This window comes from Hipposideros armiger, unplaced genomic scaffold, assembly GCF_001890085.2.
Source record: "Hipposideros armiger isolate ML-2016 unplaced genomic scaffold, ASM189008v1 scaffold_1030, whole genome shotgun sequence".
Classification (NCBI taxonomy): domain Eukaryota; kingdom Metazoa; phylum Chordata; class Mammalia; order Chiroptera; family Hipposideridae; genus Hipposideros; species Hipposideros armiger.
In genome coordinates, this window is record NW_017732380.1 from 346,618 (window position 1) to 373,275 (window position 26,658).

At 35.8% G+C, this 26,658-nt stretch overlaps 1 protein-coding gene across 3 annotated transcripts in view; it reads right to left on the minus strand.

Annotated features, from left to right (window-relative positions):
- RSF1 (remodeling and spacing factor 1) overlaps window positions 1-26,658 on the minus strand; it is a 119,998-nt gene that overhangs the window by 51,395 nt on the left and 41,945 nt on the right. For all 3 annotated transcript variants that reach the window (XM_019631649.1, XM_019631648.1, XM_019631650.1), the window contains exons 3-4: window positions 5,836-5,928; window positions 4,441-4,646 (exon numbers count right to left, since the gene is read on the minus strand). In XM_019631649.1, coding sequence (XP_019487194.1) covers window positions 4,441-4,646; window positions 5,836-5,928 — 299 coding nt within the window. The remainder of the gene's footprint in view (window positions 1-4,440; window positions 4,647-5,835; window positions 5,929-26,658) is intronic.

The window sequence follows — 26,658 nt, forward strand, 5'->3', positions numbered from 1 at the left end:
AATTTCAATACAACCTGATTAAATAGGAACTATTATTACCCCCATTTTATACATGAGTAAAGTGAGGATACACAGAGGATAGACAGTAATTTGCCTAAGGTCACAGTACATGATAAAGGCAGGACTGAATTTTATAGTTTGACTTCAGAGACCACCCTCTCAATCGTTTTGCTATATTAGCTGCATATGGTTTAGAAATGTCTTGATTGTGTTTATAAGTACATGAAAACTGAGCATACTATTTAGAATTCAGCTTTTTAAAAATATCGAACAATTATCAATTCTTAAAATACTTTTGAGGTATAGCTTACATACTTTGAAATGAATAAATCTTAAGCATTCACTTTATCCTGGCAAATGTATATATGTGTAACCCACACCTCTATCAAGATAAGGAATGTTACTATTACCAGAGAAAATTCACTCTTGCCCTGTCCTACTCAATCCCTTTCCTTCACTAAAAGGAAACAAAGTTTTGACGACTGTAACCATGTATCAATTTAGTTAATTCCAGAACTTATAATAAATGCAATAAAATGATATGTACTTTTTGGCTTCTCTCATGCACCATAATGCCTCTGAGACAAATACATACAGTTGCAAGCATCAGGTCATTTCTTGTTATTGCTTAACAGTAATCCAGATATAAGAACTATTATGAATAAAGATAAAATGATTATTATCATATAAGGCTTTTTGTAAAGGTGTTTCCATTTCTCTACAATGAATACCTAGGAGTGAAATTTTTGGGTTATGGGGTAACAGTTTAACACTTGAAACTGCCCAACTGTCTTCCAAAGTGGTCATACCTTTCATATTCCCACCAGTAAGGTGTACGAGTTCCAGCTGGTCCACATTTTTGCTAATATTTGGTGTGTAAGTAGTTTTTACTTTAGTCATTCTAGTGGAGGTAAAGTGATATTTTGAAGGGGAGCAGAAAATGCCACCCCAGAATGTGCCATTTTAGCATATTTATTATTTTAAATTAAAATTGAGAAACAGCTGGCGCAAGAAGAATGTTCTGACAGTCCTTTGTCCCCTTGAAAGGAGGAAATAAAATCTCCCATGGAAGGTATCCTACCTACACCAAGAAAGTAGAAGACATGCTTATCTCCAGAGATAGGGAATTCAAGGCTGGGAAGACTGTATCAACAAGCCTTGTTACTTCCTCAATAATTTACTACTCCAAACCCAAACTTCTTTGTCTTGTCAATTATTCATAAATGCATAGCTTCTTTGTCTAAAAGGTATAAAAGCTATCTATTTTGGTCACTTCTTTGGGATTCCCATATGTACAAAATTTAATTTATTTTTTTCCCTCTTGTTAATCTGTTTTATGTCCATTCAATTATTAGGCTAGCCAAAGAACCTAGCAGGGAGAAGGGAAGTTTTCCTCCCCTACAATTTCATTACGGTGTAAATCGAGAACTTTCTGATGAATAATGATGTCAAACGCTTGTTCATGTGAATAATGGTCATATGTACATATTTTTATAAAGTAACTGTTTAATATTCTGAATAAAACTTTATCTTTCACAGTTGATTGAGACCCTCTCTGATCTTGAAGAACCATCTAATGCATTCTGGTCTAAGATTTGTTAAAATTCTCTCATCTTAATAACCAAATGCAATCACTTCGTGGTTTTCACATGTTTTACTTATTTTTTTCATTCCTAAGTAAATTCTCCTGACATGTTTATAAGTGATTATTGTAAATTAATAATCACTTATAAAATGTTATTTGATCAGATATAAAAAAATATTTTTCTGTACTTTCATCCTCTTTTATTGAAGCCCAAAGGAAAGATAAAAACTGTAATAAATACTACTCTTCCATTGCAAGTCTGTTTTTTGAATATTAATTGAAACAACTGGGATACTGACTAGAACTTAAGTATTTTTATTTTCGGACCTATTATAAACACTTGGTTAAATTATACAAAACTGCCACTTTTTTAGGTTAAAATGTTGTCAATTTCATATGGTTCAATGAAATTTAACTACTTTTACTCTTTTGTAAGTAACTTACTAAATCTTGTTTAAACTTAAAATATAATTGTATATTGGTTAACTACTGCTTATCTACCTACCTCATATATACTTATATTATAAATTTAATAACAGACATGGAAATTGTTATTTAATAGAAGTTTTAAGATATGGTGGTGTTACAGCATTAAATTTTTAAAAAAGACTTTCTGTTCTAGAGCAGTTTTATGTTCACAGCAAAATGGAGAGGAAGGTACAGAGATTTCCCATATACTATAAAAAAAGTAGGAATGCAATATAAATTTATTAATTTAATGAAATCAGGAAATGTCAGTGTGACAATCAGGTGTTTAGAATTTGGCTTTAATTACCTGAAATCAGAGTCAATAAACTCAATGATTTCTTAAAAGTCCCAAATAATACTATGTATCTGGGAAAAGTAGCCTGGCACATTTGCAGATAGGAATTCACATGTTCATAGATATTGTTCAAAAAGGCTAAAAACAGGGCCGGCCGAGTGGCGCGTTGGTTAACAGCTGGCGTGGAACGCCAGAGGGCCCCAGTTTGGATCCCACATATGAGGGCCAGTGACACTGGCCTCTACAGTTAAGATGCTGAACAACAGCTCAACCTGGAGCTGGGCTGCCTGAGTCGCAGGCGACGGTGTAGGCTGCAGCCCCTGCTGCAGTGGGCTGCCATGGGCTACCGTGTATAGCCAGCAGCCACTGTGAGCAGCCAGCAGCCGCTGTGAGCAGCTGTCCAGAAGCCGGCAACTCATCTGCCTCGCCCGGGAAGAGCACAATGATGGTGCCAACTTGGACCAGTGAAGCAACATCCTCCAAACTAGACTAAAGAACAAAACAAAAAGCAACTTGTCTGTTCCCCTTCCCTGATTCCCCAGCGTTGTTCCCCTCCCCCAATTCCCCAATAAAAATATTTTTAAAAAAAAAAAAAGGCTAAAAATAACCTGGCACCAGTTCTCTAAAGAAATCTGTGATTATTAACATGAGAAAACTGTGTTCAGGCATTCTATGTAAACATTTGCTTCTGAAACTGCCACATACACCATTTTATCTTTATCATAAACAGATTTTTATACATTGAAAATTTTTAAAAAGGCAGAAGTATAGGAAATAAAACCTGGAAAAATGATCAAGTATGAGAAGAGGTGAAAGATACACCAATGGAATTTTGCCCTTTCCTCTTTCTCTCACATCATGCATGAGGGTATATACTTAACATGGTGTACATTAGAAGTTGTTTTAGGTCACGTATGACTGATCAATAATAATCACAATTATTTTTCTGTCATACTTTCTTCATCTACAAAGTAGGAGACAATATCTCTTAAACAACTATGCAAAGTCGATACAGGAAATAGCAGAAGTGGAGTTAAAACATAATGAACAGAACCTCATTCAACGTACATATGTATTCACAGGGAGAGGCGATGAGTAAATTTTATTTCAGGACTAATTTGTTTATCTCCATTTAGTAAACTAACTACATGGAGAACCACGAGCTCATTAAATTCACATTTATTCTTAGGGAATGAAAGTTGACCTTCTCTGAGCCAAACAAATATTCTAAATTTCTATGGATTATATCTTCAAAACATCAGTAAATAATCAGTAACTAAAACCTGCTAAAATTCAAAATGAGCAATAACAGATAAGTTAGACAAAGCAGCTTTTCATAAACCAATGGTTATATTTCTATTAGTTTCCCTACTCTAGTCGTAGATTCTCTGACATTTTCCAAATTAATGTAAACTACAGATATTAATGAAATAAATTCTACATAATTAAGTGTCAAAAACAGATCAGAGATACAAAGGTTCTGAATAATGGTCCTAGTGTCATCTATTGATCTTAAAAAAAAATAACCTTGTTATTTCAAGGGTTTACATTAAACGTTTATGTTGAAATATATTTGTTGATACAAATAAGAATCAAGATTCTTTAAAAAGGGCTATGGCAAAAAAGCACAATATTTCTCAGATTTCTCCAGAACTCCAGTAAGGAAATGTACACATAGTAAAAATAAAAAATATACTAAAGTATCAAGACGAATTGGCTAAATTCAAATAATTAGAAGTAGATAATCCTAATAGAAAACTATAACTAAAATATGAAGCAAACAATACTTTTCTTGTATTTTTGTCTAACAATGGTGTTTTTTGGGTGCATATTATCAATGTGTTATTATTTGTCAGATTCTGGCTTCCTGAAGTACAAGGTATATATCCTGAAATGGACCCCACTACTAAATATATTTATTTATTTATCTGAAAAATAATGAATTAAGTGCCTACTATGAGTATTGTGCTGGACATTAGGCTCAACCCCACAAAAAAAGGACCATACCAGACTCAGAGATTATATTCTAATAGAGAACCGATCAAAGTAAGGAACAAACAAATAAATGTAACAAGTTTCCAATAAAAGATACCTGACAATGCATTTCCATGAAGAGCCATCTTGATCATCTTGTTCTTCTATGTACATTCTGACGTTGTGGTCTTGATCCAACTGGTACCAGTACATGAGGCCATCTTTGTCTCGGCCAATTGGCTGGAGACGCATGGTATCAGCATCTTCCTCATTGATAATATTCTTGAATTTGAGATTGTCATCAAACTGACACTCGCAGAGGTACTGGAAAATAGTCATAACATGGCTTGAAATACTCCACTTAAATGTTTCTCCATTACAGTAAACATGTTATGTTTAACCATATAACTGATTCAGAGACAGAAGCAGAAACATATAGTTTGTTCGTCTTTCATCATCTTCGCCATTTGTATAACCTGCTTAAAACAACCAATTTAAAAGATAAATTTTAAGTGAACATTTTATATTAGTATTATATAAATTTACAGGTTTAACACAACCAATGATGCAAAAATCAAGTTATATATCAAAAGTGCTGAGTGTGTTTGCAAGTCTCCCAAACTGTCTCAAGGTATAAAATTTTCAATGATTTTTTTCTCTCTTAAAGCTTTTAGATGAACATTATTCTTGAAATGACTATTTTTGAAAGCCTGAGATATATGCATTTTCAAGGAAGAAAATTCTCATGGATAGCTGCCTCTGGAGAATTATCTAATAAAAAGATATTCACATGACTAATTTCAAGGAAATAGCGTGACTAACTTGGAGGAACTAATTTTTTGTTATATATTTTTGTATATGGTTGGGATATAAAGTCAGGTTTCTTCCCCAAGCCTCTCTGCCCAGGCAGATAATACATGAAGTTCCTATCAAAGTCTCTTTGCCTGTTATCTAGCCGAGCTTCTGTGAGAGTATTTTTTCCTTCATTATGCTGCCATCTTGCTAATAATTAGGGTCAGCACTCTGAAATGGGTAGGAAGAGAAAGAGAAATTCAAACTTGAAAATAAATCCACTTTGAGAAGACCTATTTTAATCTAGTAGGTCAGTTATGTGAGAGTTTATGTACACAATAGCATGCCCCTAGTTATCTGGAAAACTAACAAATTACTAATTTAGTAAATCGGTAAAAGATTAGCCACAGTTTATAGTATGTGTTAGCAATGATTGTGAAGGCTAAAAACAATGAATAAAATCAATCTGGGCCAACTGCTTGCCCATTCTACTACAGACCCTACAAGTACAGATCGTTCAAGCTAGATATACTTGTGTACTGAAAAACAATAAAAAAGTCATTTAAAGAATAAACTTTTGTCAATGAAAAAATAAGAGAAAATCTATTGTCCTTCTCTAGTGACAATAAAAATGACTACTTTCCAGTTATTTTCTAATTCAACCAGAAATCAAAAATAAAATTTTAAATTAAAATATTTTAACAAATAATAAATGTATTACCTTTAGGAGTGCTAGTTTGCATTCAACACTCATTTCAAGATAGCCTTTCTTCTCCATTTCCCATGCCCAGGTGCTATTAAACTCTTGGCATATCTGTCAGAGAAAGTTAATATCTTAATACACAAAAGTAAACTTTATTTATATAGGTAGTTTTGTTATATAATTATGTTAACTGTTCTTGATAATATATAAAGGAAAAAGTTTATACCAAACATAGTCCAATCCAATACCACCCTAAAATACATACTAGTTAAATACACCAGAAATGTTTGCTATTGACTGATGACTGAATTTAAGGTCAACACTGATCTTTGCAATTCTCGAGAATTTTATACACTTTCGTGACACAATTTCCCAAATGCAATAATTATCTGACTCTGTCTCTCCAAATGGCCTGGAGGGCAAGCACAATAGTTTATTCATTTCTATGCCTAGAAGTAGATTAAAAAAACATGTCAAAGTGTAGGCATATTTTTATTTTTATTTTTTAGAGCAATAAATACCTTCGTTTCATGGGCTAAGATAGGAGGGAGGAGGGTTTATTTGCCTTTTTGGGCCTTGATCTTCCTCATCAGAACTCTAGCTCCTTGCCCTCTTGCACAGAGCCATCTGCTCGGCCATACTGGCCTCGGTAGGCATAGTTTTAATCAAGCCACTCTCCAACCCAAAGTTCTCCTATTTATGGGTAAATATTCCATTGCTTGGCATTTGAGACCTTTTATAATGTAGCATTAACTTAAATTTCTAGGCTTCTCTCCACATACAAGCATTTCAGGCAAATCAGAGCCTCTTACACTGAGGAAAGATTTGGATAACCACTCTACTTAAAATAGGGAGTAATCAGGAGAAATGCCACGGGTCCCATGACTTCTGTGAGCCCATTTCTTCAGCAATTAAAGGGGAGCAATAGTAATACTTATCTTAAAGGTTATGAAATGGACATGAAAAATGATATAAAGTACCTAACAACCTCAATAAAATCTGTCTTTATTGCTTTTAACTAGTGCCTGGCTTTGTTTATCTTTGACAGGGGGAGTCCTTGGATATCATTTAGATAGAAATTTTTATTTTACAATTGAGAAACATGAAGTTTAGAGAGATTCATTTTTCCAGTGATTCCACAAATATTTACTCAGTACCTACTCCATGGCGGAACTAGTCAAAGAGCTGGGATACCATGGTGAAGAAGACAGACAACCTGCCATCATGGAGTTTACACTCTAGAGATATTCCAACAGGTTAAAATAAGAAAATTTCAAGCAGAGGCAAATGCTATGTTGAAAATAATGTAATGTGATAGTTTTGAGTGCTACTCTGGATTGGGTGCTCAAGAAAGGCCTCATTAAAAAAGTCGACATTTGACACAAGAAGTTGAGACATAAAATAGAAATCAGCCATAAGAAGATCTGGAGTAGTTATGTTCCAAGCAAAAGAAACAAGCTAGCACAAAGGCCTTAAGGTTTGACGCATCAGAAAAACAGAGAAAAGATCAGAGTAAATGAAGTAGAGTAAGGGGAAAAGTAGCAGAAGAGAAGGTTAAAGAGGTAACCAAGGGCCATATTATATAGGCTAGGGCACAGAATTAAGATTTTATGTCAAATATGATAGGAAGCCAATGGACGGGATTAAATGGGGGATCTATGATTTATGTTTCAAAAATGGCTGCTGTGTGGAAAAATGGATTGCAGACAGGAGAGCATGGAAGCTAAGAAACCAATGTGAAGGCAAGAGGTGATGACACAGACCATGGTGGTAGTAGTGGGAACAGGAAGGAGTAGACAGCTGTATTTTGAAGGCACAATCATCAGGACTTTTGATAGAACAGATGTGGAGGGTGAAAGAAAAAAACCAAAGGTGAAATCTAGATTCCTTGGCTTAAACAAACTGAAGCATAAAAGTGCTTTTAATTTTTTTTTAAAGATTTTATTGGGGAATTGGGGGAGGGGAACAGCGCTGAGGAATCAGGGGAAGGGGTACAAATTGCTGTCGTTTTGTTCTTCATGCTTTTAATTCTTAACTAAGGTATTAAGGGAATACCTGAGAGAAGGGAGTTAACAAGAGATCTGCTTTATACCTAATGAGCTGGAGGTATATATTAGCCATCTTAGAAGTATCTTGCTCAAAGTCACTAGGCTGAGACTCGATTATGACTCCTGGTTCATAGATCTTCCCATTGGATCACATAGTCTTTACTCAAACCTTATCAAAATTGACTTAAGAAGAATTTTATGGCTGAGCTCTGAGAAGTCAAGGGCTGTGTATCCCTCGCTTATGACAAAATATGAGACACACACCAAGTAGAAAACTGAATAACTGGGAGACATAAAAATAATGCTTTTACCTAAGTTTTAAAAATTCTTTTTCATTAACCACCAATAATTGCTATTGCTAACACAGCACATCCTAAAGAACATTGTAAATTCTTATTAGAAGAACAACAGCTAATATTTATTGCATGTTTATTATGTGCCAATTACCGCTCTAAGTGTTTTACAATATTAACTTAGTCAATTCTCATAAGCCTTGGATGAGTATACTGGTATCCTCAGGACGGTATGTGCTTTAGCCAAGGAATGAGATAAATTTAAGAATTACTATCTCTACTCATTTGTGGTAAAATCAATATATATTTAAGACACCAGTCAGGTCAGTTATCATCAACAGAGCTGTGGACAAAGGCTAGACTGAGAATTATAAATCATCCAGCTCCATTATTTACACTCAAATTACATCTAACCAAGTCTCCCTGATGCACTATTTAAACATGTCCAGCTGTTTTGTATATTAATACTCTTTCAGGAGAACTAAAATATAGAGGAGAGAAATCCTAATTCAGCCAATAGGTGAAGGGAGGCTAAAGAAGGTTTTATTCAAGTGATGACATTTATGCCAGGATCTGAAGGATGAATGAGGTTTTACCAGACGAGAAATTAAAGAGCATGTGAGGAAGAAAAACCAAAAGATGCAAAGCAATGGGATTGGATGATGATGGTATATTCTGTCAATGTGAAGGTGAATGGAGAGCTGCTTGTGCTGAACCCTACAGCCCTCGATCATCAGTGCTTTGGGTTGGGAGTGGGCAGACAAGGATATGAAAATAGGTCATGGCTCATAAATATGAAGACTCAACACGCATTTGGAAGTACTGATGGAAAAGAGTTCTGTTGCACTGTGCAAGGCAGACAGAAGGACAGAGTCTACGGTCAAGGAGACCAACTAAAGCCTGTTATGCAATGAGTCAAGACAAAGGTGAGGAGGCCTGAGCTACGCTTGGCAGAGGCTACTCGAGAAAAGGCGGATTCAGACAGTCAGTACACTTCTTTTACAAAAGCTGTAACAAGTTTTATGTTTAATATATGGTTTTAATAGTCACAATAAAACTTCCACATAAATTATTTCATTTGAGGTGGGTGCCCTGTAAAACCATAAGATTTTTGAAAGCAAAAGAAAGTCTGATTCATCTTTCTATTTCTTACAGTCCCTACCACATAGAGGGCCTTGCTGATAGTGGACACTCAATTAACATTTACCGTATCAACGTTCTCTGGTATAACTACTGAGATAATTTATTATTATGATGGGATATCTTTATATAGGAATATATATATTATATAAATAATATATATTATTATATAGGAAGGATTTTTCTTGAATTCCTTAAAAACTATATATAGGAAATATTTTGATGGCAAGTTTTCTCAAGTAACATGGCTTTGGAAATTAAAAGAACACCAAAACCCACCAACTGACCAGAGCATTGGCATGCATTAATTAACATTCATTCCAGAAACATATTAGGAATTTACTGTGTGCCAGACATTGTGCTTGATGCCAGGATAAATAAGATACTGTAACTCTTGCTAAAGGAGCTCAAGATTAATGGGACAGGCAGCTGGAATCTCAGTTACCCTATAAATTAGGCACATTTACACATGTCAAAAAATTTGTGAAACTAGCCTCAAAAGTAGCCTATTCTGAAGTCTCAGTCAAGAAAAAGGTGCCCTGAAAATATGACATTAGTCTAGCAAGAAAAATAATATCTCTATCCTAGCTATGTTATATTTATAGGTAAGATTAACCATATACATAAAATGGAAAGAATGTGATTGGTAAGTACCTCTTTCCAAGTAATCTGCTCTTTATCAGTCATCTAGATATAAAGGGCAATAAGGCTTTAGCATCAACTAGATTGAGAGTCAAATCGTGGCTCTCCCTATCAGCAGTGTGATCTTGTTGAGTCAATTATCTCTCTGAATTTCAGGATCTAAATCTGCAAAATGGAGGTTTTGTAGCTAGCAAGAGAGATGAGATAAAGAAGATGCCTATCAGATACTCTGCAGTGCTATATATAGTTCCCTTATATAAATGAAAACCTGAAAATGGTTCTAGAAAACATCATAAGAACCAATTGGAACACCCGTAGAAATAGAAAGAATTAAGAGCTGGTAGGAAGTAGAACAGTGCTGTTCCAACTGTACATAAACATTGTTTCATGACACTTTTGTTGCAGATATATATATATATATATATATATATATATATATAAACATGTCTAAGATTTAAATAGTCATTGGTGATTGATTTAATTTCTGACTTTCATTTTCTGGGTAATTAACCCTATGTCATACTAAATGACTTCCCTTGTCATGCTCTGTAGCCAATACTATAGCGAATATATTAAAGCTAAGATTACTGCTAGATTTAGAAAAGATTCCCTGCCATATTTTCTAAAGTTCTATTGCTGAAATATGTATATAATAAAAATAAAATTTGCCATTTTAACTATTAAGTGCACAATTCAGTGGCATTAATTACATTCACACTGTTGTTTCCAAAACTTTTTATTTCCAACACTTTATCATCCAAACAGAAACTCTTTAACCATTAAGCAATAATAACTCCACATTCTCTCCCACCCCATAGCACCTGGTAACTGCTAATCTGCTTTTCTATCTCTATGAATTTACCTGTATGGACAGTTCATATAAGTGGGATCATCCAATATTTGTTCTTTTGCATCTGGCTTCTTTCACTTAGCATAATGTTTTCAAGGTTTATCCATGCTATAGCATATATGAGAACTTCATTCCTTACATGTGCTCTATTTTTTAGGGATGAAAAATACTCCACTGTACGAATATGACACATTTTGTGTATCCATCCATCCATCTGTTGATGGACACTTGGGTAGTTTCAACCTTTTGGCTATTATGCATTATGTTGCAATAAACATTGGCATACAAGTATCTGTTTTCAATCCTCTTGAATATATACCTGAGTGGAACTACTAGGTCATATGGTAATTCCATGTTTAGCTTTTTGAGAAACTGCCAAACTTTTCCACAGCAGCTGCACCATTTTGCATTTCCATCAGAAACGTATGAGGCTTTCAATAACTCTACAACCTCACCAACACTTACTGTTTTTCTTAAAAAAAAAAACCATCCTATTAAGTATAAAGTGATATCTTGCTATAATTTTGATTTGTATTTCCCCAATGACAAATGATATTGAGCATTTTTTTATGTGCTAATTAATCTTTGTATCTTGTTGAAGAAATGTCTACTTAAAACTTCTGCTCATTTTAAAATTGGGTTGTTGAGTTTTAGGAGTTCCTTATACAGTCTGGATTTTACATTTTTATCAGTCATATGACTTGCAAATATTTTCTCCCATTCTGCAGGTTGTCATTTCCCTTGCTTCATAATGTCCTTTGATGCACAAAAGTTTTAAATTTTGATAAAGTTCAATTTATCTATTTTTTTATCTTGTTGCCATGTTTTTTTTTTTTTAAGATTTTACTAGGGAATGGGGGATGGGGAACAGGCAAGTTGCTGTCCTTTTGTTCTTCAGTCTAGCTGTGGAGGACGTTGCTTCACTGGCCCATGTTGGTATTGTGATCACTGCACTCTTCCCGGCTGAGGCAGATCAGTTGCCAACCATTGGGCAGCCACTCATAGCAGCTCACGCTGGCTACTGGCTGCTCACGCTGGCTGCCGGCCACTCACAGTAGCTTAGGGCAGCCCCACTGCAGCCTACGTCGTCGCCAGTGACTCATGGCAGCCCAGCTCTGGGTCGAGCTGTTGTTCACCATCTTAGCTGTAGAGGGCGCAGCATTACTGGACCACGTGGGATCTGAACCGGCAGCCCTGCTGCTCAGAGCTTGCGCTCCCAAGCCAACTCTTAACCAACAAGCCACTCGGCTAGCCCTTGTTGCTCATGCTTTTGATGTCATATCTAAGAATCTATTGCCAAATCCAACATGATGAAGGTTTATCCCTATGTTTTATTCTAACAGGTATATGGTTTTAAAACATTTAGGTTGTTGATCCACTTTAAGTTAATTTTTTTGCATATGGTACGAGGCCAAGTGCCTGCTGCACTTTCCAAGTTGTTAAATTTCAACAAATATGTGTTTCACATTACAGGCAATAGTCAAAAGGAGTTTTAAAAATATGACAATAAGTACTCAATAAATCTTAAATATACACCGTATTTCCCCATGTGTAAGACACACCCTTTTTGGAAAAATATGGGGTCTAAAAACTGGGTGCGTCTTACACAGTGGTTGTATGAGTGCAAAAACTAGCACGAAAAAAGTGGGAAATGCAAGTAGAAAAAACTACAACCACTATGTAAGACGCACCCAGTTTTTAGACCCCAAATTTTTAGAAAAAAGGTTGCGTTTTATACATGGGGAAATACGGTACTCTATCCTTCCCCCATTTTCAGTTCAGACAAGAATTAAGACATGTACACATCATCAACATAATATTTTTCAAATGGTTCCTAAAGTTTTTATACTTAGGAAAACTTAAGCAGATTCTATTTTTACCTTCCAGGCTTATCTGCTTAGCTAAAGGAATGAGAAATAACTTGAAATTAGTATTTTTATGTAACTTCTTTCAAAACACACTGATATTAGAGTTATAGGTATGTTTATTAGGTAAATAACTGTGGCTCTGAAGCAGTACTTTTTTTTTTCTAACTTTATTGGGGAACTGTGTGTTTCTCCAGGACCCATCAGTTCCAAGTCAAGTCGTTTTCAATCTAGTTGTGGAGGGCGCAGCTCACTGGTCCATGTGGGAATCGGACCGGCAACCCTGCTGTTATGAGCCTGTGCTCTAACCATTTGAGCCCATCAGTTGCCCAGAAGCAGTGCTTCTGAGTATGTAACTGAGAAGTCATGACCAGTACAAGTGTGTACACCAGGAAATAACCTCTGGAGGGAAGAAGCCAAACCTCTAGTCTACTCAAAGACACTTTTGCACAGGAGATTTCCCAGACATAATTAAGGAATTACTGCTTATATCTCCATAGAAAAGCCTTCAGGTAAATTATTATAAAAAAAACATTCCTTGGACCACCTGAAGTCACATAGGAGTCCAGTAGAAAACTAAAGAAAATGCAATCCAACACTGCTATATCCACAATATGAATAATTTGGCCCAAGTTGCTGTCAATTTCCAAAGGAATGCCAACCACAGAAAACAAAAGAGCTCTTTAAAATTGCTCTGCTGTTTCTCTGATAATTATTACTATTTAAACATTTGCTGGGTTCCAACTATTTGACAGGTACTCCGCTAAGAGTATTCACATATACTTTCATGAGAAAACAGAAGGTCAAAGAAGTTAAATAACTAAATTAAACTCATACACCTAGTAATTAGCACAGTTCAAGTTTTTCCCTGTTACAAATCCAGTGCTCTTTCTACAGCACCAAATGCAATTCATTTATGATGGTAAATTATGGTTGCTCACATATGACCACAGAGTAAAATGGTTCTCTTTAAGGAACATTTTATAAAGTTAAAATTATGTGAAAATACTTTCTAACATATAAAGCATTAAGTATTCATTCTGTGGCATTAGACAAACCTGTGTTCAATCCTTGGCTTCAGTATCTACTATCTAGGTCACCTTGGGAGTTACTTAATTCTCCATGAACTGGGTTGTGTTATGAATTAAATGATAATGTATGTAAAATAGCATTGTATATAGTAAGCTCTCAAATATTAATTCTTATCATTATTAAGTTTTAGAAAAATAAAAACCTTCATAAATTGCTGATGGGAATGTAAAATGGTACAGTGGCTATGGAAAACAGTCTGGTAGTTCCTTATAAAAAACTGAACATAAAATTATCATATGACTCAGTGATTACATTCCTAGGTATATACAAAAATGAAAATACATGGTCACAAAAAAACTTGTACACTAATGTTTGTAGCAGCATTATTCCTAATAGCCAAAAACTGACAAAAATTCAAAGGATCATCAACTGATGATGGATAAATAAAATATGGTATAAAATCCATACAAGGGAATAGCATTTGGCAATAAAAAGGAATGAAATACTCATGCCAGATACAAAACCCCTGAAATCATTAGTCTAAGAAGTCCAACATAAAAGGCCACATACTTTATGATTCCATATATAAGAAACTTCCCAAATAGGCAAATCGATGGAGACAGAAAGTAGATTAGATGTAGTCTGGGGAATGGAGAGGAGAGTTGTGATTGAGTACTCATGGGTACGTAGTTTCTTTATGGGGTGATGGAATGTTCTGGAATTAAAGGTCATGGTTGCACAACATAGTGAATTTACTAAAAATCAGTGAATATACTTTAATATGGTGAATTTCATATTACACGAATTATATCTCAACAAAAAAGAAAAATATAAATTAATTTATTAACAAGGCAAATAAAAGATAACCTTAAATTTACTTTTGAAAAATAAATACAGCAGTAAAAAAATATCTAAACTTTGTCAAAATATGATCAAAATATGACAAACGACAAATGATGGCTCTTATGACTTCCTAAGGAGTAAAAGCAATGGGTTTTTTTGAAATGGCCATTTAGGTGAAGGCCATCTATTGCCAAACTTATTCACTTTCAAAAGATTTCTAAACGTGTTACTAGAGAGCAAGGGACAGAGATTACCTTCATCTTTACTTTTGAGGGACAAATGATGTCATTTTCTATTGAGGGGAACAGAAAAACCCCAGAAGAGCACATTAGGTTATTTTTTTACTGCATGTCATTATCCCTCAAGTATCGAGTCCCAGAAATACTCTGCTTATTCTAAGAAGCATATTTGTTTTTATATTTTAACGTTTCTTGAAATCAAGAGCATTTTAAAATCAATGATTACATTCAACGTGATAGTAACTTTTTCTCTGAAAAACTGTATCTAAATAATTGTGGCATGTGGTGAAGAAATCACACAATCAAAGAAAAACAGCGATAATAAGTAACCATCTGTCTCAGAAATTATTCTGATGCTAAAAGAAATGAAACATGATTTCCTTTAAAGGATAGTTTATTAAAAATTGGCTTTCCCATTACTTTTCAAAGTCTATATATGGATGTCTTTGGGTAGGAGTCAGGGCAGTAAAAAGGTAGAGGCTCTGCTACTCAATTTGTTAAAGGCAGATATCTGTTTATTAACATGGTGGTATATTCATTATCTAAGGCTAAGGTGTCCGAAATTGCTCATGTGGTATCTAAAATCATTAACAACCACAACAAATTGGAGTTTCATGGCAATATGTGATTTCATTGGCAGAGAAATTTCTTTGTGACTCACCAAATAAAAGGACTGTGAGGCTCAATAAGGCCAAGGCCTATCTGATTAGGAGACAGGTTAGCAGATCTTAGTAGAACTGCTAGTTGAAATTTCCACTCACTGCGTCTCTTTACTTTTAGGAGGGTAATTCCACCTTAGAAGTAGAGCGTCTCCAGCTAGATTTTTAGGTTCCTTTACATTCTGAATGATATTGGAGAATATATGTTGACAAGTGCAGGATATAGCACAACAATGAATGCCCTTGGTTGAGTTGCGAGACACTTCTCTTTCCCTCTCTTATCAGTTACCAAGACTTATTGATTCTACCTTTCAAATAACACTCACATCTACCTTCTACTTTCCATCCTATTACCAAAACCAAAATTCAGGTCTTTTCATTGCTCAGTTGGATTATCACAATAATTTCCTTTTCAAACGGCCCCTAGGCCTCCACTCTTTACTATTCTCTCCAGGTATTTTATATTACTGTGACATTTCCTATCAAATTTCTGCTCCTTCTAAAGGTCTTAATTCAACTGTTTTAGGGAGACACTAACAAGAGATGACAAGCAGATGCCAATTCTAACTGATCGTGGTAGCAGTACAGTCTGCTAAGTCTAGGCTTAGCAGTGAAAGCTTATACCGGTAACGTCTGCTGTGAGCCAAAGAACAAGGACAAGGTCTAACAGACACCAGATATTTGCTCTGGATTTTAACAGAATTTTATATTAATTATACTCCAATGACTTCAAAAGGAAAAGAACAGCTCTCTGTAATACATACACACAATGGTGCCGCAAAGAAAGACAAAAGATCAAGAGCCATGTAACAGGGAAGGTAAAAATTCTATCAGAAAACCAGCTAATGTAACTAATGAGTACAACTAAGAAGTCAATATAAAATTAAGCTTATTAGCAGCCAAGTGAAAGAAAAATGAAATTGTCTAAATGATTAATTCATCCAGTATCAATTCATAAAAGATGAAAAAAGCATTCAAAATGCTTACAATCTATAAGAAAGGCAAATATGAGGGGCAAAATTAGTGATATTTTGAAGCATTGGATTCACAAAGTCTTGGGCTTCAATGCTGGCTCTGCCACTTCCAGCAATGGAAGCCTGGACAGGTTATTTAGCTTCTCAAAAGAAATTTCCGGGCCAACTGAGTGGTGCATTGGTTAAGAGCTGGCTTGGGACACCAGCTCTGAGCAGCAGGGCCCCGGTTCGGATCCCACATGAGGGCCAGTGATGTTGCGCCCTCTACAGCTAAGATGGTGAACAAACAGCTCGACCTGGAGCTGGGCTGCCGTGAGTCACCGGCGATGGCGTAGGCTCCAGCCCCTGCTGCAGTGGGCTGCTATAAGCTACCATGTGTGGCTAGCATCCGATGTGAGCTGCCAAGAGCCACCAGGAGCGGCCGTCTAGAGGCCAGCGACGGATCGGCCTCACCCGGGAAGAGCGCAATGATCATACCAACATGTGCCAGTGAAGCAATGTCCTCCACAACTAGACTGAAGAACAAAAAGGACAGCAACTTGTCTGTTCCCCTTCCCTGATTCCCCAGCACTGTTCCCCTCCCCCAGTTCCTCAATAAAATCTTTTTTTAAAAAAGAAAGAAATTTCCTTATGCATAAAATGTGGAAAATAGCTATTTCAAAGATGAGCTATATAAGGAAAGTAATAAAGACAGTGCCTGGTACATACCGAACATTCAATATAAAAACTGTATGACAGTTTCTTTGATGGACTTACACATAAATCCATGAAGGAACATCTTCCTGGGAGAAGGTCTCAAGGAGCAAGTAATACTTGAGCTGAGATCTAAAGGATAAATAAGTTTGCCAGGAAAACAAGTTGGTGGGAAGGCATTCCAGGCAGAAGATACAGTACATGCAAAAACTCTTGAGGAATGAAAAAGGCAGTATGTTCTGTGAATGCCATAGAATATAACTAGTAGGGTACACAGGAAAGAATGCCATTAGATGTGGCTAAACCATTAAGAGCACTGAATGCTATGACAGAGTTTAGAATTTTAAGTGAAAGGGAACCACTAAATAATTCTGAAAGTGACACAATAGTTACTTTAAAAACTTTGTGTTTAAAAGGTCACTCGTGTAGCAGTGAGAAGGTAGAAGAATATAAGACTAAAAGCAGGGCTAGCTGAGTGGCTCAGTTGGTTAAGAGCTCGCTCACAAGTGTGACCGCTGAGCAACAGGGTCACCGGTTCAATTCCCGGCCCTAGCTGAGCTATCACAGCTGCCAACAGGTGGTAGGATGGCTCAGCTAAAAAAAAAAAAGACTAAAAGCTGTGAGATCAATTAGAAGGAGATAATAAAGGCCTGTGGTGTGATAGCTTCTATTAACTAAATTATTGTAATAGTATCTTTTACATACCTTAAAAATGAGGTAATAATGTAAGCTTCAAGAGTATCTTCAATATTACATTAGCCTCAATAATACTTTTACTCTTGTAGCCAACATTAGATGCTATTTCGAGCGCATTTCTTACGTTACTTCATTATTCTCACAATGCTACAAGATAAATGTTAGTTTCTCTGTTTGATAAGATTGCATTTTCTCAGTTTTACAGATGAATCAATCAACTTGAGTTTAAACAAGACATAGTTTCCTGAGATCAACAGTGCTAAGGAGCCAAGAAAGGAGCACAAATTTTGTAACACCAAAATTCTAACTCTTTCCAGCTTACCTATCTCATTTAGTACCAATAAGTAAATTTGTTTAATGTGTTAGGTTAGGTTTAAATAATTAAATGCACTAATCTGAGACTTTCATGACTCTATGGTTTTTATAGGAAAAGAGCATATTTTGATGAAAATGAAATGGCAAAAATACTTTTCCAAGGAATTTTTGGAAACTGCCAATCATTGGTGAGTTTTCTCATCAAATTACAAATCTCTCATTAATAGAATCAATCTCTGTTAGTTTTCTATTGCTGTGTAATAAATACCACAAATTTAGCATCTTAAAATAATGCCCATTTATTTTCTCAATTTCTGTAAGACAGAAGTCCTGCACGGGGTGTGGCTGGGTTCTCTGCTTACAGTCTCACAAAGCCTGATATTTAGGTGTTGTTAGCAGGACTGCATTCCTCTCTGGGGGCTCTGGGCAAAAACCAACTTCCAAGCTTATTCAGATTGCTGGCAGAATTCATTTCCTTTTCATGCTTTCTACGTGTCTCTCCACTTTCAAGCTAGCCAGGTTTTCAGTCTTTCTAACACTTCTGGTATCTCTGATTTCTCCTTTTGCCTACCTCTTCTGCTTTTAAGGGCTCATTAATTTACCCTGGGCCCATTCGGATAATTCAGGATAATCACCCTATCTTAAGGTCAATTGATTAATAAATTTCATTATATCCATAAAGCCCCTTTTGCCATGTAACATATTCACAATGTGACACCAAAGAGTGAAGGCCATAAGGGTCAAACCATATAACCTATATCAGCTGTTCTAAACGCCTTCCATAAAAATCAGTGAGTGACCACTTAGCTCTAAGTATGATTTCATGTTGAACACTTTGTACCTTACCACTGTGGTCTACTTATATCTTTCACATTGTTTTCCTAAGCATTATTCTTTAGAAGAAATCAATGCTTATCTATTTTTTATCAGTCATAATCTTTACCACAAACACTGAAAAGACGAGAAAATTTTATTTGCATACCCACAAAACTACTTTATCCTGATACTACACTGCACTTAAAGCATTTATATTCTGCCTGGCATTATATTTATTTGTGTACCTACTTTAGTTTTCTTCCTTTACTGAACTCCAAACTCATGAATACCAGTGTCTCATATATCCACGACAGTACCTAAGTCCCTTACACAGTAGGCCATCAAAAAGTATTTACTGGGGCAGCCAGTTAACTCAGTTGGTTAGAGCGCAGTGCTCATAACACCAAGGTTGCCGGTTCGATCCCCACACCCTACAACTAGATTGAAACAACTACTTGACTTGGAGCTGATGGGTCCTGGAAAAACACACTGTTCCCCAAAGAAAGGTTTAAAACAAAAAGTGTTTACTAAGTAGGTGGATGAAAATCTGCTGACTTTAGCAGCTGTGGATCCTTAGCTAACCAAATTTATGGTTCGATCCTGTGTTTCAATGAATTATGTGTTAAGGCATCTTCTAGCTTTTCTATTAGATAATTCTGCTCTGCGTGCTAAGTATGAAATCGTTCAGGGGTCAGAGGGAAAGGCCAGCGAAAGAAAATAAGAAAGAATAACCTGAGGTAGGAAGAAACCAAGGAAAGCTGAGAGAGATTTAAAAAGATTAAACTGCAGAAGAATGATAGAAAGTTTAGGAAACAAGAACTGAAGAATGCCCACTGGACATGACAACATGGCAAGGCTCATTTTTGGTAGCTCAGTGGGGGCAGAAACTAGACTGGGGAGATTCGGTCGGAAGTGAAAAAGCAAATACAGCACATGTGGGCAATTTTGAGAAGCTTGACTATAATATAATGGAAGTTATATTTTTATACAGTATTACTATTTTTAAACAAATTGTTACTCAAGTTTTCAAATGGACATTTTATTAAGTGTTAATGGATTTCAAAGAATAGTATGGAAGTAAATATTATTACCACAACCATGATGGGATAGAATTTCACATTCTGTTAGAATCCAAGTTAACCTGTCAATTGGGATACTAACAGAAAAATTACAGCATAGCTTCTCTTTCTAACATTTTTATTTTGGAGCTAACCACTTACCCCAAACTAGACAATAACATGAGTAAATAGGGTCATTTTTCTTTCCAAGGAAGTTTTTACACACAAAATAAAATATTTTATTTACTTGAGAAATTCAAGCAAATTACTGGTGAAATTGGCAATTTTCATTTCCATTAATTTTATTTTTCCAAGTGTTTTCACAACTATCAATACTATCTGATGAGTCACAAAATTGAGATTTAGGGCATTCTTGTTTCTCAATGTTCTTTAATGTTCTAACTGGAAGGATGTGCCAAGTCACAGAAATGTGAAACTTATTCACCCAGAGTCAAAAACTTAATAGAAGAGCTAGATCTCTTGATTCTTAATTCAGTGTCTTTTTATCCTTAGTCTAGAAATCACTACAATCAGATTCCACAATAAATTAGACGCATACAATAATATAAATCAAAGCTTTAATGACCCCAACAAATCCTCATGCCCATAATACCTGAAGCGTTTGCATCACTTAATATTCTATGAATCTAAATTACTAAGAAATTGAGACATCTAGCTTCCCAGAAAAGATAGTTTATAAGGATGAGTCTCCATTTTACAAAATGAATAGGCTCTAAAAAAATTGCATGTGAATGCAATTTCAATAAATTCTTATGTTGAAGGAACTACATAATTTATGAGAGTAGTAGTTTTCAACTCCTCTTCCCTTTTTATTAATCAGTACAATCACTTTCTACACAAAATATTTCATGGGACTGAACTGTGTCTCTTCAAAATCCATATGTTGAAACCCTAACTCACAATGTATTTCGAGATGGGGTCTTTAGGGAGATAACTAAGCTTAAATGAGGTCATAAGAGTGGAGCCTTAATCCTATAGGACTGCTGTCTGTTTTACACACCCTCACAAGGTACTATATGCCCAGAAAGAAATGAATGGTGGAGGACAACTACAAAATATTATGGAAACACTGAATATCAGTGACAAAGGTTGAGGGGGTGTGAGCCACACACACACACCTTCTGCGAGAAAAGTGTTCATTCATTGATTCAACAAATATTTATTGAGCAACAGCTATGTATTAGGCACTGGTTCAGGTGCTAAAAATGTAAGAGATTGACAAAAATCTTTGACCCCACAGAGCTTTGATTCTTGTACAGACAAAGTTAAAAAGTAAAGATGGTGATTTTAGAGAGTGATAAATACTATGAAGAAAATAAAACAAGGTAATGTATTAAAATAAGTGGTGGAAGACTCAAGGACAAGGACTACTTTAGTCATATACAAAGAACCAGGGAGCCAGAAAGAGCATGACCATTCTGGAAACCAAAACCAGTCCTGGATGGTAGAATTTAGTACATATGGATGAGGTAGACAGAATAAGAAGAACCCAGAGAAAAAAATCAGGGACCATCACATCAACTACTTTGTTGTCATGTTAAGAAATTTATTTTCCATTCAGAAGACAAGGGCTCAAACTTTAAGGGATTAAAGCAGAGAAGAAAGATCGCTCTCATTTTCACTTTATCATTGTAATTATGGTAACTAGACGAGAGGCAAAGAAACCAATCTAGAGATTCCCACAATAATCCAAGTGACAGACAATGACCACACTTAAGGTAGAGGCAGCAGGACTGAGTAGACTGAGTTAAGAGAGATTAAGGAGGCTAAATCAATCAGGGCTTGGTAATATACTAGATGTAAGGACAAAAGAAAATTCCAGAATGACCAGTAGGATTCTGTTTTAGTGACCGAATAGTGGTACTATTTACCAAGGCAAGGAACAATAAACTCTATAGGTTACTAAAAAATACTATAAAGGAAACAGTAGATCTATCCAAGTTCTGATTATCTTTACTAACTTGGATATATGACCAAGAACAAGTATTTCTCTTTGAATCTTAATATCCATCTATTAAAGGAAAAGCTCAGAGAGAAAGACAGGTCAGGATTTAGTTTGGGAAATGAGAGGAGTCAAAGATGATCTTTAGATTTTTAGTTTGGGTAAGTAGGTGAGGGTGTTGGTGCTGTTTAACTAAGGATATCAGTCAGGGTAGTCTAAGTTAAGCTGCAGTAATAAAGGACGCCCAAATTTCAATGGTTTACAACAGTAGTTGGCAAACTATGGCTCACAGGCTGTTTTTATAAAGTTTTATTGGAACACAGCCATTCATTTAGAAAGTCTGTAGTTGTGAAAGAGACTATAAAGATCACAAGCCTAAAATATTTACTATCTGACCCTGTAAGAAATAGTTTGCTCATAGGTTTACAGCAACAAAAGTTTATTCCTGGGCTACGCTGTATGTTGATGACAGCAGTTTGGCAATGGCTCCTCTACATAGCATCTCACACCCCCCCCCAAAAAAATGAGCAGCGTTATCTAAAAAAGTATCAGTCATCATAGCAAAGGAAATAGAGAACATGGAGAACATGCACTGCTCTTAAAGCTTCTGCCCCAAAGTATAACATACCACGCCTGATTTCATCAGCAAGGGGACATAAACTCTTCCCAAAGGACAGGAACCAAATCTTTGATGTGTCCCACACAAATTTGCCCCCCACATCCATTTCCCAAAGTTTATGGCCACTTAGGAAGAGTTGATATTTTCTAATCTCTTCTACAAACAGGTTTGGTCATATGACTGTGTTGTTCCCAATGGAAAAACATAAGTAATGCATGTGACTTCTTAAAAGGAAATTGCTTGCCCTGGACTTTCTTTCTTTCTCTTTCCTACAGCTTGAGTACATTCTACAACACAAAAAAGCAAAAAGTTCTGAGTGGAACAATGAAACCGAAAGAACCTGGATCCCTGAATAATCTCATGGAACACAGCTGTCCCAAGAGTCTAGCTCAGTCACACTGTTATGACAGAGAGAAATAAATTTATTTCTTATTTAAATAATTATACTTTGGAGTCTTTTTATTACAGTGGTTTAGTATCTACCTTAATATAGATTCAGTTTATTTTTGAAGTAAATATCTTCATTATGTAGTTGAGTAAACTGGCCTTGGAACTAAGAAGATTCAGGATGAAAATATGAGTCACTAGCATATGGGGTGTCAAGTCACGGGAATAGATAAGGAACGGATAAGATCATCTGGGGAGAGTATATAAAATGAGACTAGAGGCGGGAATAGAGCAAAGCTCTGCAGTACAAAAACTTAGGAGCTCAGACAAAAAGAAAGATCTGCTAAAGGAGACTACTAGGGGTAGAAAGAAAATCTGTAAAGTATTATAGAAAAGAATGGAGGATTTCAAAGAAAAAAACAGAAATTGAGAAGATATGGAATAAAAAGTATCAACTGAATTCAGCATAAGGGCCTGCTCAAACACTTGCACTGTAAAAGGAATTTTATTGGAATGGAATGGTACAGAGAAAAAAAAAAAGTGAAGAGTGAACAGGAGGTGAAGTAGCAAAATAGCAAATAAAGAAAGTTAATTCAAGAGGTTTGCTATAATAAGCTAGGCAGCCTTTATGTGGCCCATAATGATCTCTACCTCCTGGTTTTCATTGCCCCTATGTGATTCCCTTTCCCTTACTGACTTCCCCTGCCTTGGTTATGAGCCAGATCTAGTGATTTCACCCTAACAAACAGAATATTTCAAAAGTGACAGTATGTCATTGCTAAGATTTGGTTATAAAAAGACATGACTTATGTCTTAGGTGCACTCTTTCACTCATGGGTTCTGGAGCATGTTGTAAGCTGCCCTATGGAGAAGCCATGACAAGGAACTGACTCCTGTCAACAGCCATGTGATAGAGCTTGGAAGTGGATCCTCCCGCAGTTGAGCCTTCAGTTGAGACTGCAATCCAGGCTGTCGGCTTCACTACAGCTTAACGAGACACTTTGAGCCAAAGGCACCCAGGTGGCCACATTCAAATTCCTAACACAAAAATTGCGAGGTAATAAATGTTTGATGTTCATTGTTTTAAGCTGTTAAGTTTTGGGGAAATTTGTCCTGAAAGCAATAGATAACCAATACAAGGGGGAAGTAGAGGATAGGTGGCCCCTGAAGGAAAATAAAGAATTAAGGGAAAGTTTACAATTCTTTTAAAAAGGACAGTGAAGGGGCCGGCCAAGTGGTGCGATGGTTAAGGGCTGGCTTGGGACGCCAGAGGGCCCTGGTTCGGATCCCGCGTGTGAGGGCCAGTGACGCTGCCCTCTACAGCTAAGATGCTGAACAACAGCTCAACCTGGAGCTGGGCTGCCGTGAGTCGCCGGCGATGGCGTAGGATGCAGCCCCTGTGGCAGTGGGTTGCCATGGGCTACCGTATGTAGCCAGCAGCCGCAGTGAGCGGCCATCCAGAAGCCGGCAACTGATCTGCCTCGCCCAGGAAGAGCACAATGATGGTGCCAACTTGGGCCAGTGAAGCAACGTCTTCCACAACTAGATTGAAGAACAAAGACGACAAGCAACTTGTCTGTTCCTCTTCTCCCAATTCCCCAGCACTGTTCCCATCCCAACTCCCCAATTAAAAAAATCTTAAAAAAAAGGACAGTGAATATGAAATGAACAATTCTCAATAAGCATCTAAGTAGAAATATCACTTTTTAATATTGAAGGAACAATATACGTTAAATAAGGCTATAAAACAAGTCTCAACAAAATTAATGGGATCATCATCATACAAAATATATCCTACACAGTGGAATAAAATTAGAAATCAGTAACTGGGAAAATTCATAAATAGGTGAAATTAAACAACATACTACTAAATAGCCAATGGGTCAAAGAGCAAATCACCAGGGAAAAAAGAAAATACTTTGAGATGAATGAAAACAAAATACAGCATACCAATTTATGGAATGACGCAAAGCAGTGATTACATCGGTTTTATACCTGAAAATGCCTATATTAAAAAAAGAGGAAGTTCTGAAATTAATAACCTAACCTTCGACCGTAAGGTACTAGAAAAGAAGAGCAAACTAAACCCAAAGCAAGGAGAAGGAAATAATCAAACAGAAAAACAATAGAGAAATTCAACAAAACCAACAATTGTTTCTTAACGAGAGCAACAAAATTTACAAGCCTCTAGCTACACTGATCAAGAAAAAAGAGAACACTCAGATTATTGAGTCGTGGGAAAAGTCATGACGTATTTTTCTGTTTTTCGCTGCAAAAATGCGTCATGACTTTTCCGACAACCCAATAGTAAAATGAGGAAAGAGGGAATATTACTATTGACTTTACGTAAAATGGATTATGAGTGAATACAATGAACACCCATGTGCCAATAAACAAGATAAGGGAGATAAAATGGACAATTTCCTCGAAAGATACAAACTACCAAAATTGACTCAAGAAGAAATACAAATCTGAATAGACTACGACAAGTAAAGAAATTGAGTAGACAAACCAAAAAAATTTCCACAAAGAAAAGCCAAAGCCCAGATAGCTTCAATGTTAAATTCTAATAAATGTTTAAAGAATTAACACTAATACTTCACAAACACTTGCAAAAAAATAAAACAGGAAACACTCCTCAACTCATTCTATGAGGCCAGTATTACCCAGACACCAAAACTAGACAAAGACATCTCAAGAAAAGAAAACAACAAATATCCCTTATGAATATAGGTAGAAAAATCCCCCCAAATAAATCAACAAACCAAATCTAAAAAGATATAAAAAGGATTATGGACCATGACCAAGTGAGATTGATTGCAAGACGGTAAGGTTTCAACATATAAAAACTAATCACTGTAATACATCACATTAATAGAATAAAAGACAAAATCCAAATGGTGATTTCAATAGATACAGAAAAAACATCTGACAAAATCCAACACCTCTCATGACAAAAATACTCAAAAAACTAGAAGAGAATTTCCTCAATCTGATATAGGGTATCTGTGAAAATCCCTCGGCTAATTCACATCACACTAAATGCTAAAGACTGAAAAATTTCCCTAGGATGAGGAACATGACTAGGATATCTGCTCTCACCATTTCTATTCAACAGTATACCAGAGATTCTAGTGAGAGTAATTATGCAAGAAATAAAGGGCATCTAGATTGGAAAGTGGCAAGTAAAACTATCTATGTTTGCAGATGACATAATCTTGTATACAGAAAGTCTTATGAATTCACAAAAAAACCTATTTGGGCTAATAAATGAGTTTGGCAAAGCTGCAAGATATAAGATCAATATACAAAAATTAGTGTTTTTTCTATACACTAACAATGAATAATCCAAAAATGAAATTAAGAAAATTACCATTACAATAACATCAAAACAACAAAAATTAATTAATTGAACAAAAAAAATATTGACTGGACTCAGAAAACCATAAAACATTTTTGAAAGGAATTAAATACCAAAATATGAGCTGTGGTAAAAAACTATGGTGAATGTTTAAATAAAAAAATTTATTACAGTAAAAGACACATTGCCAGAGATTATCTGGCAATATACTCTCAAAATACTTCCTCTCACTGTGACACACTTATCCCATTGTTCTTGCCACTTTCTTTCTTTCTTTTTTTTTTTTTTTTAAAGATTTTTATTGGGTAATTGGGGGGATGGGAACAGTGATGGGGAATTGGGGGAAGG